The 14,158-nt window shown below is 42.5% G+C and overlaps 1 protein-coding gene across 5 annotated transcripts in view; it reads left to right on the plus strand.

Annotated features, from left to right (window-relative positions):
* The window catches only part of MAPKBP1 (mitogen-activated protein kinase binding protein 1), a 103,399-nt gene that overhangs the window by 78,549 nt on the left and 10,692 nt on the right, over positions 1-14,158 (plus strand). For all 5 annotated transcript variants that reach the window (XM_026061602.1, XM_026061603.1, XM_026061604.1 and 2 more), the window contains 8 exons: positions 5,398-5,546; positions 6,253-6,302; positions 7,200-7,436; positions 8,414-8,583; positions 10,219-10,364; positions 10,833-11,003; positions 11,890-11,968; positions 13,523-13,833. In XM_026061602.1, coding sequence (XP_025917387.1) covers positions 5,398-5,546; positions 6,253-6,302; positions 7,200-7,436; positions 8,414-8,583; positions 10,219-10,364; positions 10,833-11,003; positions 11,890-11,968; positions 13,523-13,833 — 1,313 coding nt within the window. The remainder of the gene's footprint in view (positions 1-5,397; positions 5,547-6,252; positions 6,303-7,199; positions 7,437-8,413; positions 8,584-10,218; positions 10,365-10,832; positions 11,004-11,889; positions 11,969-13,522; positions 13,834-14,158) is intronic.

A 14,158-nucleotide genomic window follows, 5' to 3' on the forward strand; every position in this document is an offset into this window, starting at 1 on the left:
TTTCCTCCTCCCAATGGCTACAAGTTGAGTTCTGGATATAAGAGTACCAAAGCACTGAAGGACTTAACACATAGGTTGTTAGAGTATCGCAAGGACCCTCCCCTCCCTTTGGGAGCAAAGTATGTCAGAACAAGTCTGTCTGCATACTTTTTATTTGGGAAAGTCTTGGTCTGCTCATTCTTGAAATGTCTGTTGTCTAATATGTGCTTTCAGTAATGGTGCTGGGAGAACTCAGTATTGAACCATGAAGCCTTTTTTTCTAGCCAAAATTCTGGAGCTGTCAAGCAATGTGCTTTTTATAGCAGACTCTCCATCATTCCAGCAGCTGCAGCCTCGCCTTACTGAGGCTCAGCCTGTGACAGATAATCCCGGTTCTCTTCCGCATTAGGTGAGACTAGTTTCCATCACAGACTCTTGTTGAAGGGCGGTGTTAGTGCCACGCCAACCCCAGCACTTTAATAAACTTGTTTGGTAGCCTCTTTGCAAGCCTGGAACCTTCTTGTTTGGTTAGCTTTGAAAGCTTGTTTTCAGTTTTGATCGACTGCTGTGGTCACTGGGTATCAGCAAAGACTTAATTCCAGAGCATTTTGGACTGGGACTGAATATGGAGGAAGAGCCTATTGGACCAGCATTACTGAGGTGGGAGAAAAGAAAGTAAGGAACTTGAGTAAGAATGGTTTTTTTAGATGCCTTGTGTCTGTCCTGCTTGTGTTTCCAAAGTCTGTCTGTGTAAGTTGCAGTGGAGAACTGGGTTGTGCCTTGAGGTGCAAGACTGTCTCAGAGGGACTCACAGTAATGTAAGAAAGCTCCCTGCCTGATGATGTGTCATTTTTCTACTAGATTTTATCTAGAATGGTATTGCTAGAATTTGCTGGGGGTAATGCATTCTACTAGTTTCATAATATGGGAGTATCACAAGATAAATAATCAAAATAATACTGGGGAAACAAAGCACAGCTGATGAGGCAGTGGGGAGCTGAAGGTTTCCAGTTCAGGACAGTGCTGTCTCTGTGCAGCTGTGACTGGCACAGCAGCGATTGGCCCAGGTAAATAACATCTGGAACATGAACATATGGAAAATGCTCTCCTGGGTCAGACCAGTGCTCTACATAGCCCAGTGTTCTGTCTGTGACAGTGGCAATGGAAGGTGTTATTTAGTGAGATGCTGTGTGAGCCTCGCTAAATGGACCTATGTGGTCCATTCGCCTCATGCTCTTCCAGCATCCATAATCGTGGTTTTAGGGATGTCAGGAGGTACATCTCTGCCTGTTCCCTTTAACGTCTGCTCACAGACCCATTGTCCATGAATTAGTATAATTCCTTTCTGAACTTGCTAATATTCTCTGCCTCTGCAATCTCCTATGGTGACAGGGTCACTACTGAGTCACTACTTGGTCACTACTGTCTGCGAAAGGAAGCACTTTCTTTTGTCTGTTTTAAACCGCTTTCCTGCTAGTTTCATTTGAAAGTCCCTGGTGCTCATGTTGTGAGCTTTGCTGAACAACAGTTCTGCATCCAGCCTATCCGTAGCCCCCATGGCTTTGCAAACCTCAGTCCTAACCTCTCCCCCACCCAACCTTCTCTCCAAACTGGAGTCCCAGTCTTTTGAGTTCTTCCTAATGCTTCTAGAGAGACTAAAATCTCTCCTCTGAAAGATTTCTGACTCACTGTATGGGACACCAAATCCCTTTGGAACTGATCTCACCTGCATGAGCCTACAGTCCTTCCTAGTGTCCATGATAGACTTTAGGTTTTGCCTCTGGTTGCAAGAATTGCTGGTGTGTGCTTCTCCCTCATCTGCTGAACATGAGGAGCTTTGATTGTTCAGGATAACAGAGTTTGTGCTCAGTTTGTWTTGCTGATGTGTTTTGGTTTTGAGGCATTTACTCTTTTCAGAAAAGGAATGTGGAAAGGCCTTTTAATACAGTTTTGATTTTGGTCCAAATATCCTTTTTTTTGTTGTTGTTTAGAAAACCTCGTCTCAAACTTCTGGAATGAAGGTTTTAAATTGATTTTACTGTGAAATGTTTACAGGGATTATAGCCTTGTTTTAGCAGAGTATTTATATATATTTTTAATTTTAAAAGTCACTTTTTGTGACTTGTCTTTGAAGCTCTAGCATAAACAGCAAACRATAGAAATGTTATTCAAATTATATTGCCTAAAACTAGTTTGTGTGCCAAAGAAGTGCTGTGTGCCCTTTGATTTATTTGTAAAGAAGAGCTGCTTATCAGTTCTCAGTGAGGCTGTGGTCCAGTCCAGGAAAACTGTGTAGTTTCCAGGGCTCAGAACAGGGCAGGCTTTTGTTGCCAGATCAAAACTGGTGCCTGATTCTGTGCTGAGCTATTGCAGTTTTACACCAGGGAAATTTTAAAGTCAGCAGCACTGTGATCTTTCTGTGAGGGAAAGCAGGGCAACTTTCTTTTTAAAACCCTTAGGCATTTATGGAGAAAAAAATCTGCCAGCGTGCAACCCTCATCAGATGTTAAATTTTGATAAGTAGGCCCCTAAAGCTGAGGGTTTAAGTAGCACAAGATCAGAGTGGGAATACTGATAACATACTTCTTTAAAGGGATAGTTGCCATTCCTGATTTAAAAAAAAAAAAGGAGGGGAGGGGGCAGGAGAGAAGGCTTGAATTCAAGACATGCAAAAGAACAGGGTAGCCTGTTATCTGATGTCTTACTGTTAGAACTCCATAAAGACATGTGGTGCTTTTTAAGTCTATGTATGTGTCGTAAGACCTTATAACCGAGGCCCTGCCATTGACCACCTACTCGGAAACAAGGGGAGCTGAAGTGCAACTGAGTCTGCCTGTCTCCACAGAACAAGACATATGCATGGAACTAGAATGGGAGAGTTTGTTTGCAAAGGAAGAAGAGAAGAGCAAGGACAATTAAAATCCTTGCTCTGAGTAAGACATGTATCATGCAGGGTTTTGTTTTGTTTTCTTCCTTCTTCCCCAGTGTCATCCAGGCATGTCAATACATGCTATTCTGGAATAGCTACTCTGTGAAACATTCATTCTAGTGTAATGATGCTTTGTTGGGGTTTGGCTGAATCTGCTCTCAACAGCAGTTCAGCTAAACCTCGAAGTCTTATTGCTCCACTTTCAGAATGCTCTCATGTGATGCTTATTTGGAAGCACCTCCCATGACGCAAACCTCATCCTACCTTACTCTCACTTCCATCTAAACATGAACAAGAATTGAGGAGGAGTGTTGAGATCTGTGGAATGGAGGGGTTTAGAAGAAAAAACAAAGTATGTGGAGAAAGACAAGGAAAGAAAGGAGAAAGAAGTGAAGTCTAAATTGAGGGACTCACTTGGGCAAGTAAAATAAGTAGAACACTGAAGACCTTGAGAACCTAGGTGTCATTTTCTGGAATATCTCAGTTTCAGGAGAAACCCATTCAGTTAGAGTCACAGGAGTAAATTTGAAAAGCGTATTTGAATTGTAGAATGGAGGATGCGGAAGGGGGCATGAAGTCTTGCTGGAATAATACAAGACAACCTCATTTGTACTGGACACATCTGACTTTATAATTTGTTTGGCACCTCCTGTGAGGTATGAAAGAAGCCAATTCAACTTCCAAAAATGTTTTGCATTCTGTTGCTCAGCTCCTTTTGAGGATGCTGGAACATGGTTTCTTTTTTCTTTTATGTTTTGCTGTCCTTGCTAATATTGCCCCACCTGACAGACAGAGGCCATCTTCCTATTTGTAACATAAAACACATGGATAGAAATCCTCCCTTCTCCATTTACAGTAACGACAGTACGTGCAGGAATTTAACAAATGCATAACTTTGCCTTGCCACATCACCTAATCAGTAGTGAGGTAGCCAACCAGTTAGATGTTAAGAATTCTAATAAACCAACCCTTCTACCTCAATAAACCCTATCCCAGCAACTTTGAACACAAGCAGAAAGCCACTGTCAAAGTTGCTGATACAAAGTTAATATTGCCCACCATATATAAATATATCTCATAGGACAGATGATGGCATAGCCACAAAGGTGCTGTAGATGCTTAAACTTTGATAGTATTCCCCTGCCCAGGCACAAGAGCATGAGGATGACAAGGTGGACATACCAGAAGACCTTAGGAAAGATGAACAGACTGACAGGCCCAAACACCAAAAGTAGATAAGTGCAACCTACATGAAATTGTTTCACTCGAGGAATCTACTGACTAAACTATCAGTTTCACTCTTCTTTTTGCAGAACATCTCAAAACTCATTTGAAAGTGCTGGGTAATTATTGCTCAGCCACTCCTAATACATGCAAATTAAAGTTCTGCCACTGCATGGGAAGAGAACCGATTAAAACACCATAACTACTACTTGCCATGTTCTAGTGCTGCCTGCTCTATGTCAGCTGCAGGAGAACTTGGTCCTTGGCCAGGCTGCTCTGTATTTGGGGGATGAGCTATTTTTAAACTCTTGAATAATGCTTGGCACTCAACACCAGCTGTGATATCCTATAAAAGTAACTAATGATGCGTTTGGCACTCTAGCTCAAGGCCATGGAATGGGCACTACTCTAATTTATTTGCTAGGGATTCTTCATTTGTTCATTTATATTTTGTTTTTTCAGCTTGTCCAAAATGGTTTAGTTCATTTGGTTCTGTTTACGGAAGGGGTGAGGAGAGGAGAGGGAAGAGGAAAAGAGGGAAGTGAAATCTAGTTTGGTGCTGATAAGTGTCCTTAACTGGTATTGGGGAATTCTGTGCTTGGAGTGCATCTGAGGTCTGTGTGGAAATGCTTGTCTGATCCACTTTGATTAAAGATCTGTCCAAAGTATGTTTTACATTATTCCTTGGGCCTTGAGGCTGAACAAGACAACACAGCACTCTGATGGTGTGTGGGCTGTGCATGCGGATTCTGCTTGGTACAGTCTTTGATGTGAACCTGTCTCTTACGTGATGATGTGCTAAATATCTGCTTTATGTCAAGCAGGGAATATCTTTGTGATGTTCTTGATGTGTAAAATAGTTCCAGAGAGGAAATGCTTAAGGATAGGAAAAATACTTGCCTTCCAAATAGGCGTTACCATCCTGGCCTTTTGAATTGGCAGGGTCTAAACTGGAAGGTCAAGTTTCAGTTTCACCTGACTTGTTCTGGCTTCTTTACTTGTTGTCTGGGTTCTGTCATTCTTCCATACATACAAGCATGAGACAATTGCTGTGGCAGGCTCTACATACCTTTGTGCAGGGTTTAACTTGCACTGTTTCCTCAGAGATGGGTTTTGCTAGAGCTAGGGCTGTTAGGGAGAGATGAGGAAGCTTGCTGAATGTTCTGGATGATGGGGTAAGGTGGCAAACTGGCTGGTGTAGGGATTGAAATGGTGGGGAGTTCTTGAGACAGACCATAATACTCCTTCCAATTTCTGCCTCCCAGGCATGAGTCCATCTCTGCTCTATCATCTGTGCCTGCACTCTCGTCAGACAGCGACAAGGATGGTGAAGATGAAGGGAATGATGAAGATGAGTTACGTGGGCTGCAGTCTTTCCATATTCAGTCGAACTGTAATACTGAGAAAGACTCAGGTATAATTGGGAGAGGGGCATGGGCAGATATGGAGAAAAATGGCATGGATGTGAAGTGGGGCAGAGACAAGACACTGGGCTAGGGATAATGAAGTGCTGGCAGAAGGAGAAAGACCAAGGCAGGTACAGATGGACTGACACCAAAAGATAATGTGGAGTTGCCCATTCCAACATATACAGAGGCATAGAGTTCGGAGTTCCCTAATTCTAAACTCAGCTGTTCAGTTGCCAAGTTTCTTGCTAGTTCCAGTTGGCCAGAGAAGTTTTGAATTAGTGCCCTGGGTTTGGGTCTACAGGCTATTAGAAGTCTAAAGAGGTCAAGAGACCTCAGCAGAGGATTCTAGGGATGCCTAATAAAACTTACAGTAGATATTAGTTACTGCTGTGAAATATTTTCACCACAGATACTGCAGTGTGTTGGAGTAGGGATTTTCCCCTAAACTTTTGGTGGTCCACTGCACTGTGGCAAGTGTTCTGCAGTGGAGCTGGTGAGTCAGTAGAAACACTATATAAAAACAATGTCTCTCCATTAAACCCTTGATAACAAGGGTTTGGTTACTTTCATGAGAAAGTAAGCATTGGCAGTGGTCTGCCAGTTCAAAAGCTGTAGGAATGCTGCCTTTGAGGAAAGATTGGGTAAGAGATCTGTAAAAGGCTCACTGCTGGCCAAGGATGCCAACTAGGTATATATTTTTTCCCTTTTCAGATCCGGACCTTAGCCTCTCAAGAAGCCTTTCCCAGTGGGAAATGAGGAGGGTGAGTTGCTATGCCTTCAAGCTGTATTTCTTGTCATAAGGAAACTGGAAGAGAAATCCCATGGAGATTAAAAACTTCATCTTCACTGCTGGGAGGGGTGCAGCTGCAGTGGGAAACCCCTGAGAAGCCCCTATGTGAAGAAGGATTTGGGGATGGTGAAGTAAAGTCTAGTTAAGAGACAGTTTCAAGGGTGCCCGATGCAGAGGGATCACCACAGAAAATGATTCTGTAGAAAAGGTACATAATCTTTAAACCTGGAGTAGGCATAGCTGTATAGGTTCATCTAATCAGTCCTTAGTTTCAGTACCTGATAGGATATGAGATTTAAGACAGAAGTTATGAGAAATGCACATCTTGGAACAGGAAGAGGATCCAGGCAGAGATATTAGTCCAGATGAAAAACTGCCTATTTATCATTACTGTTGAGTGAAGTCTCGATTTCTTGATTTATACCCTATTAATATTGTTAGACTTGGATCACATGCACTTTCCCACTGTTTCACATGCATGCATTGACTAGTTGTATCTTGCCTTTGCTGGATGCTATTAAATATACATTTGGGATCTCTACATCAGTATCTTTATATCAGCTGTTATACTTTCGTCCCCTTCTTTTCTGACATGAATGTCATGTAGGGCTGAAGCTGATCATATGCTTGGATCTGAGTGAGTCATTTAAATGTTCAGTCACATAAGAAGCCGCAACAGAAGAGTATCATCTTTACCTTGATGCCTTTAGGACTAATGCAGGAATTTTAAGCTGTCTGACAGACAGCTTTGGGGCTTTTTAGGGAGATGGATTTATTTGCATTTTGCTATGGGTCCTATATTTTCTCTTCTGTCTTTGCATCAGGAGAACTCTGTCCCTAAGACTGTCTTTCTTTCAATTTCCTTCAGGCCAAAGAGATAGCAGTGATCCAGCGCTCAGAGGCAGCAGTGAGCAAGATGCCCCGGCAGCGTGGGCGCTGGTCCCAGCCAGCCAGCAACATAGAGATGACTGTGAAGTCCATGCTTGACTTACGTCAGTTGGAGTCTTTCTCTGTTTCCCGTTCCCCGAGTCGAGACTCGCTGTCCCAAAACAGCAATGGGGATGACAGAGAAGAGCAGGCGGATCTCCTTGTGCACATCAACAAAGTAAGGGCAGCACTTCTCTGGGGAAATGAATATACTCTGAGTGTGTCCGTCCTGCCTCTGTTTATTATTACCTACATTTATTACTACTGACACTGATCTTTACATCTCTAGAGAAAGCTCTAAATGCCTCCTGAGAAACCTAGTTCAGCTAATCTCTTGCAGCTAGTGCTCTGCAATGTGTGACTGTGGCTTTTCTGCAGTCTTGTAGCAGAGCCCATATAGGATCAAGATTTCTTCCCCAAAACAGGAAAGACCGTGTGTTTTCTCATAGCTATTTGATTACTTATGACTGCTACAAGCTGAGAAGCTGAGCTTCAGATATGTGTACTTTATTACCTTTTAGCTCACTCTGCTGGAGTACAGTTTCTTGACTCCAGTAGCAGCTGAATTGTGGCTCATATGAGGCCTTTAGTTGTGGGCTCTGCTAGATTACTAAGTTATCTTTAGAACCTATCCATGATCTCTGTATCTATGGGCCACAGCAAGCTATGCATGCTCCTACCTTGGAAGGCTGATACCTGTTTTCCAGTAGCAGTCTGTCCTGGTGCCTAACTTCATTATGGTTATTTCTGCTTTTTATAACTGTGTGACTGAGGAAAGGATTGGGTTCTCTGCATGCAGTAAGCTAGTAGTTTTCAACTTATGGCCCCCAGACTTCTCTGAAGTATGTGTGGTCAGTCTATAAAAGGTAACTAAAGAGCCTGCTGCAATGTGGCTTAAATTTGTGATATGGGGACAGAGAGGGATGGGGAGTCTGCAGCTTCACCAGGGACTTTTAGGGAATTGGAAATGGGAAACAAAATAGGAACCTACAGCAATAGACAGTCTACCTTAGTAGATAAGAACGAAAGATAGGACTGCTGTGTTTTCTAATCTCAGATTTTTGATTGCATCCCATGCAGTAATATGTACATTGCACCTGCTGACCTGAAGGGAAAACACAGGTAATCTCTAGTCTTTCTGTATTTCTGTACTAGGTTGGAGGCTCAGTAGCGCCCCAAGACAACCGGTCTTGTGTGCGACCCCAAGTGATTCGGCTTGTGTCTTGTGAAGAGGGGATTTTCTCTCAGGAACTGGAGCCTTCTGAGAGTGAGGAGTGTGTAATCTACCCTGAGCAAGATGAGATCCATCCCACAGACCCTAGCAGGTTAAAAATAAAAATAAGCTCTCTGCTGTGCATGGCTCAGCCGTTTCTCCTTGTTTAGTTTGCCTGCAGCTTGTGTGGTAATTTAGATGAGTTGATTTATTGCCTGATTGATGCCAGGTTTAGTTAAGGGTTTTATGCYAGCCTGATGCTAAAGGAAGCTGAACTAAGAACACACCATTAAAATAATCTTTCCTCATGAGAAAACTGTGCACGTTAGCAACCTCCTCCGGTTTCTTGTTGAATAAACAACTTGGGAGCAGCCTTTTTTCTTTTTTCCTTATCTGGGTCGAATAAGCAAGGGAAAATTTGAAAGCTGGAAAACCTCCTGACAGTGAGGTTTATTTGGCTGTGAAATGCCTATCCAATAGAAATGACAGGACACTATTACTCGGGACAATTTCAAACATAACTGGGCAAGAATTTAGCAAATGTAGTAGGTAATGACCATGTCCTAGAAAGATGTGTTGCGTGACTTAGAAGGTATTTAAGGGGACATTGGAGAAAGTGAAGAGAGCTTTCTCCTTCCTTTGCTGTTTCTTCTATTTTATATTTACCTCACTTCATTTTCTGTTTTATTCCATGCTCCATGCTTTTTCCTTCCCTGAATTGTACTCCTTCCTTCCCCCCCCCACCCCCTTATGTTAATAGCTGTTACTCCCTCTGTCTCCTCCTGCTCTGGTACAAAGAGTGGGCTGATAGCTTTAGATGGGCTTTTATGCAGTAGTGCATACCATGATTTTGCAGTTGAAGCTGCAGGGTTTCTCCCAGTTTCTCTTTGTTTACGTTTTTAATTTTATTATGATAACATTTGGACAGAGCAGACCCATGTGCTGTTCCAACATGTCAGAAAGGGAGGCCCTCTGATGATGCTGGATATAGACTGGACATATCTCAAAGTATGCAGAGTTTGCAAGCTGCCAGGGGTAATTTCCACTCAGTTACACTGATTGACTTCTGTGTCCTATCTTGCATTGAGTGCATCTGAAACAAAAGTATTTCATAGAGTGGAAAGCTGAAATCCTCATGAATAACACAAAGGATGACTATTGGTGTCACTCAACAAAATTGGGCTTGTAAAATCACAACAAAAATCGGGAACACAATCCTACAATACTGTATTTCGTACGGTGTTCTCTAGTCTTGTTCAAACCCAGAATATTCTCTATTTTGCAACAGTGAAGTGGCCCAAGGAAGGAGGTCATAAATATAGAAAATGTTACTAGATTAGTAACTACTAGATTAGGGCTCAAATCTATGGCAGACTGGATTTTGCATTAGGTAGGTATAGGCCCATTTTTAGTCCCTCTTTTCATTAAGTAGACCACTATGTTCCCCAGCTGCGCTGGAAATCAAGTCAGGGCAGTGCAGCACTGTTGCCTGGTAATCATGGAAAACTGGCAATGCCCAGAAAGTCAAGACAGTCTCCCTGAGATTTCACTGTCCAAGCTTAATGAAATGCAAAAATATACTATGTAATGATGAAAGAAATCAATTTCTTTTTCTCTTTAAAGCCTTACCTTTGTAATAATCAAAGGTGTTACTAACACAGGTAAAGCCTTATTAAAGTTAGAATGTGCTCCTTTAAATGTAAAATAAATCTCTTCTAGTGTTGTATGTTTCCTGTCTCTTTTGTAGTGAGTTCCAGGTAAAAGCGTTGCCCCATGGGAAGCTAAGTAGAGGTTATCACAGTAATGGATGCCCAGACAAACACAGCCCTGACAGCGCCTGCTCTGTAGATTACAGTAGCAGTCGTCTGTCCAGCCCAGATCATCCAAATGAAGGTAAGATAAATAGATTTGTAATATGTTTTTGCATATCTGATGTGGAACACTGCAGGAACTTGCTGAGGTTATTTTGTGCCATGTTTATCAATTGCTCTCCTGGTCTCTAATACTTGATCCTCTTCATAAGCTGAACTGAGGTGATACTTCTATGAAAACCTTGCTAGTATTAGCATAAAGATTCAGGTACTTCAGTGAGTCCACCTTAGAAGCAGGGGTTGGTTGAAGTGCACTTTCCATATGCTCTTTTAACTCTCTTCTGCCTTACTAGCTAGGGAGATAGCTTTTGTGTTGATTATGCCATAGGCTGTGCTGTTTCTGGAATATAGTAGATTAGAGAAATGTACCCAATGCTGACTGGCTTGTGCTTTAACATCTAGGTTTAATTTAGCATCTTACTATCTGTCCTAACTTGACTACTGTTACTGTGATGATGCTACTAGTGTGTTGTTTTTTGCCTCTTCCCAGATTCCGAAAGCACTGAGCCCCTAAGTGTGGATGGCATCTCAGATCTGGAGGGAGAGGAGGGAGAAGAGGATGCAGGTACTGGCATGCTGGAGGAAGAAATCCCCCACACACCTGATCAGGAAAAGTTCCTCAAGCAGCATTTTGGGACCTTGGGCAGCACTGATGGAAAAGGTACAGCCCTCTGCTCATTGGAGGGACTTTCTCTGTGAGATCACCCCAGATTTGTCTGCTGTAAAAACCGAACGATGCTACAAGCCCTGCTAGGCTTTCAAGGATATGAGTCTACATGGAGGGGAAAATGGGGAAACTGAGGTAGAGAGGCCTAAAAAAAAGAGGCATCTGATAACCCAAACTGACATATACCCCAATTTGATCCACACAAACTTACCTACAGACTGATGGAGTTAAGTATCGTTCTTGGAATCCTAAAGAGCCATTCTCTTGTTTCAGCACTAGTTTTAACTCCTACGTATATGCGCACATATGAACCGTGTGAGTGTGCCCCCCCATCGGTGACATGTAGCGGCCTCTAGTGGTATACAAAGGCATAACAAATGCCACAAAAGAAAAGGCTGAAATGCTGGGAGGAGGGAGAGAATAAGAAGAGACATCAGAGTGGAAAAGGAGCTGATTAGTCCTTATCGACCAACTTCAGAACAAAGAGTATCTTTCTAGAATTGATAATGGTTGCAGGTAGCAATATCTCTGTGAGTTGTCCATTTTACTGTTTTTTCCTTTGTTGGTTTGTTTTCTGCTTGATATCAGTGCCTTACAGTCCTACAGGCAGAATAGGACACAAAGGGAAGAGAAAAAGGAGGAGGCATGCCCTTAGGGAGACTAGCAGTTTAAGGCAGAGAAATTATAATCTGAGTAGAAGAGAAAAGACAAAGGAGATTAAATAATTTATTATCTATTATTTTAGCTCAAAAAATCCCCTTTGATATGGGGGAGCATTTGATAATATCTGTGATAAGAAAATGCATTTGTCAGAATGTTTGCATCTTGATCTGTAACTAAATTACTCCCTTTCTCTCCTCCCTTTCACCCAAATTTTTAGGTGGCTCATGTAGAGCTCTGGAAAGAACTGAAAACCTCAGCATTTCCTCTCGCTTTCTTTCCCAGTCCCCGGCTCTCAGGTATGGCTCTGTTTTCAGTGTTTCCGTCTGTCTTATTTATTTTTACTAATGTGTGAATAGGTCTTGTGCTAGGCACTGGGTCAAAATATGGCAGAAGACATCTGACCTTAATGTACCTAGGCACAGTGAGTTCTTAGCATAGGAACCTGGCAGGTTGGTTGTGGTCCCTTCTGATTTGGATGGGACATTCTGTATCACATTAGCTGCTCTGTTTCTCTCTAAAGCAACACTGTTGTTTTGTTCCTTTTCCCTCTTCCAATAATATGCTTAACTGTTTAATTGATTAAGCTGGAGGAATTTCTGTCATCTAATTTTCTTTTTGTCATTTATGGTCTGTTTATTCTTTTGCATTTCATTCAGCTTGGACAATGAAAGTAGGCTTGTTAACTTTTCCTTTGTTTTACAGTCCTTTCTTACTCAGCTTCATTTCCTGGTCCCGTGCCTCCGCAGGGTGCTCTGATGTCTGATACAAAGCCCCATGGGAATAATATTCTTCCCCCCAAAAAACCCCCCAAACCCCCAAAACCCCCCAGCTGCAGAACACCYCAAAAGGCCTCTCCAAAGTGTTTCCATTGGCACTAAAATAAGAAAAAAGGTGAAAATACTTCTGTTGATTTTGTTTCATAAATGTTTAAAACAACTCCTTTTCCATTTCTCTCAAATGACAACTTGAAATCTGGGCTCAGATTGTTTTCATTTCATTGTACAGACCTGAGCAGAGCTGGGTACATCTTTTATGGTTTGCTAGCTGTGTCTAGATTCAGCATGTTCGGGAAGCTTTCTGTCATTGCTGTGTTCACACGCAGCTGTTGCTGCTGTCAGGAGTGCCTGTTAGTTTATCCTGTATTGGGACTGCCTGTTTGGGAAGAAGGCCAGTGGTTAGCTATTCTAAAAGCTTCTGGAGAGTTGCAATGGTGGGAGAATGAAGTCAGTGGCACTCCGGAGGTGTGATAAAAGTAGTAGCTTAAACTCATGGAAACCTCTAGACTTTTAATCTGTTTGACTGTCAAACCTGACAGATTGAGAGTTGCCTCCTTTCTGAGGTAAGCCTGCTATGCTTGCTTGGAGTGGAGAGGAAGAGGAAATTAGTCTTTTCTCTTGAAAATACTGACCAGCTTTGATAGTAACTGCACTTTCATAGTGTTATGGCCTCTATTGGGGTACCTTAGAAAGAAGTAAAAAGATTTTGGTGTTAGAAAGGTGAGCTGAGAGAAGAGACTTGGCCTGACCTTACTCAGTCTTCCCTCCTCCTGGAACTTTTCCTTGTATCCTGCCTTCACCTTTTACAAAGTCCTTCCCTGAAACAGTGACCCAGTACTATTTGTGTTAATCGGCACTCATCCTATAACCTAAGGTGGAATGTCTGAAGACCAGTGCACTCAAGTGAAGGGTAGAACAAAATGGTAACAGCCTAGGCCAATTTTGATGTAACAGATCCAGACAGGGAAGGGAAAGGCTCTTTATCTTGAAGAAACTGGCCTAATGTGTGTGCCTGTTCATCCAAGGCAACCTACTTACTTATTTCAACTGGGATTTCTTCATTGTATTCTCTAGACATTTGTCACTCTCCTCTTCGAATCTGATACTGGATTCAAAGCCCATCAAGCCTCCAGCCCAGACCAATCGGATTACTCTGGACCTGCTGAAAAATGGCAACAGCCATCCTAGTGATGCTTTGGAGAACAGCCACCCCCTGGAGAGTGTGAATTCCCATCAGGCTGTTTATGCCCAGAAAAAACGCAAGTCGGCTTTAGAGGTCAGCCGAGTTGGTATGGGTCCTGGACGAGTTATTGCATCCTTTTCAGAAGGCCCTGTGAATGCAGTGATGAGAAAGGCACAGTCAGTTCACGACCTCGTTCATGAGGGTAAGGACATGGGTTGAAATGATGATATAAATCTAAGAATAAAATTGGAAGATTTGAGCTTGAGCAGTGATTTAAATTAATCTTACATCTTTCTGCATTCTGAGCTATAGGCAGACAGTTTGCATGTCTTCTAACTCAGCCYGTTAAGGGAAAACATTTCTAACTTGTAATGCAGACTGATCTCCTAATTATCAGTCTCTGATACTCGTCTGGCAGCAGTGGGAGGAGGGATGCCAAGGGTGAAATGAACCATATACAAAGAAATCCTCTCTTGCCATAGGTGGTTGCTCCAGGCCAATAGTGAAGCTCTCCAGGGTGGGGAGGG

The sequence above is a fragment of the Apteryx rowi genome, unplaced genomic scaffold (genome assembly GCF_003343035.1).
Source record: "Apteryx rowi isolate R43461 unplaced genomic scaffold, aptRow1 scaffold_183, whole genome shotgun sequence".
NCBI lineage: Eukaryota > Metazoa > Chordata > Aves > Apterygiformes > Apterygidae > Apteryx > Apteryx rowi.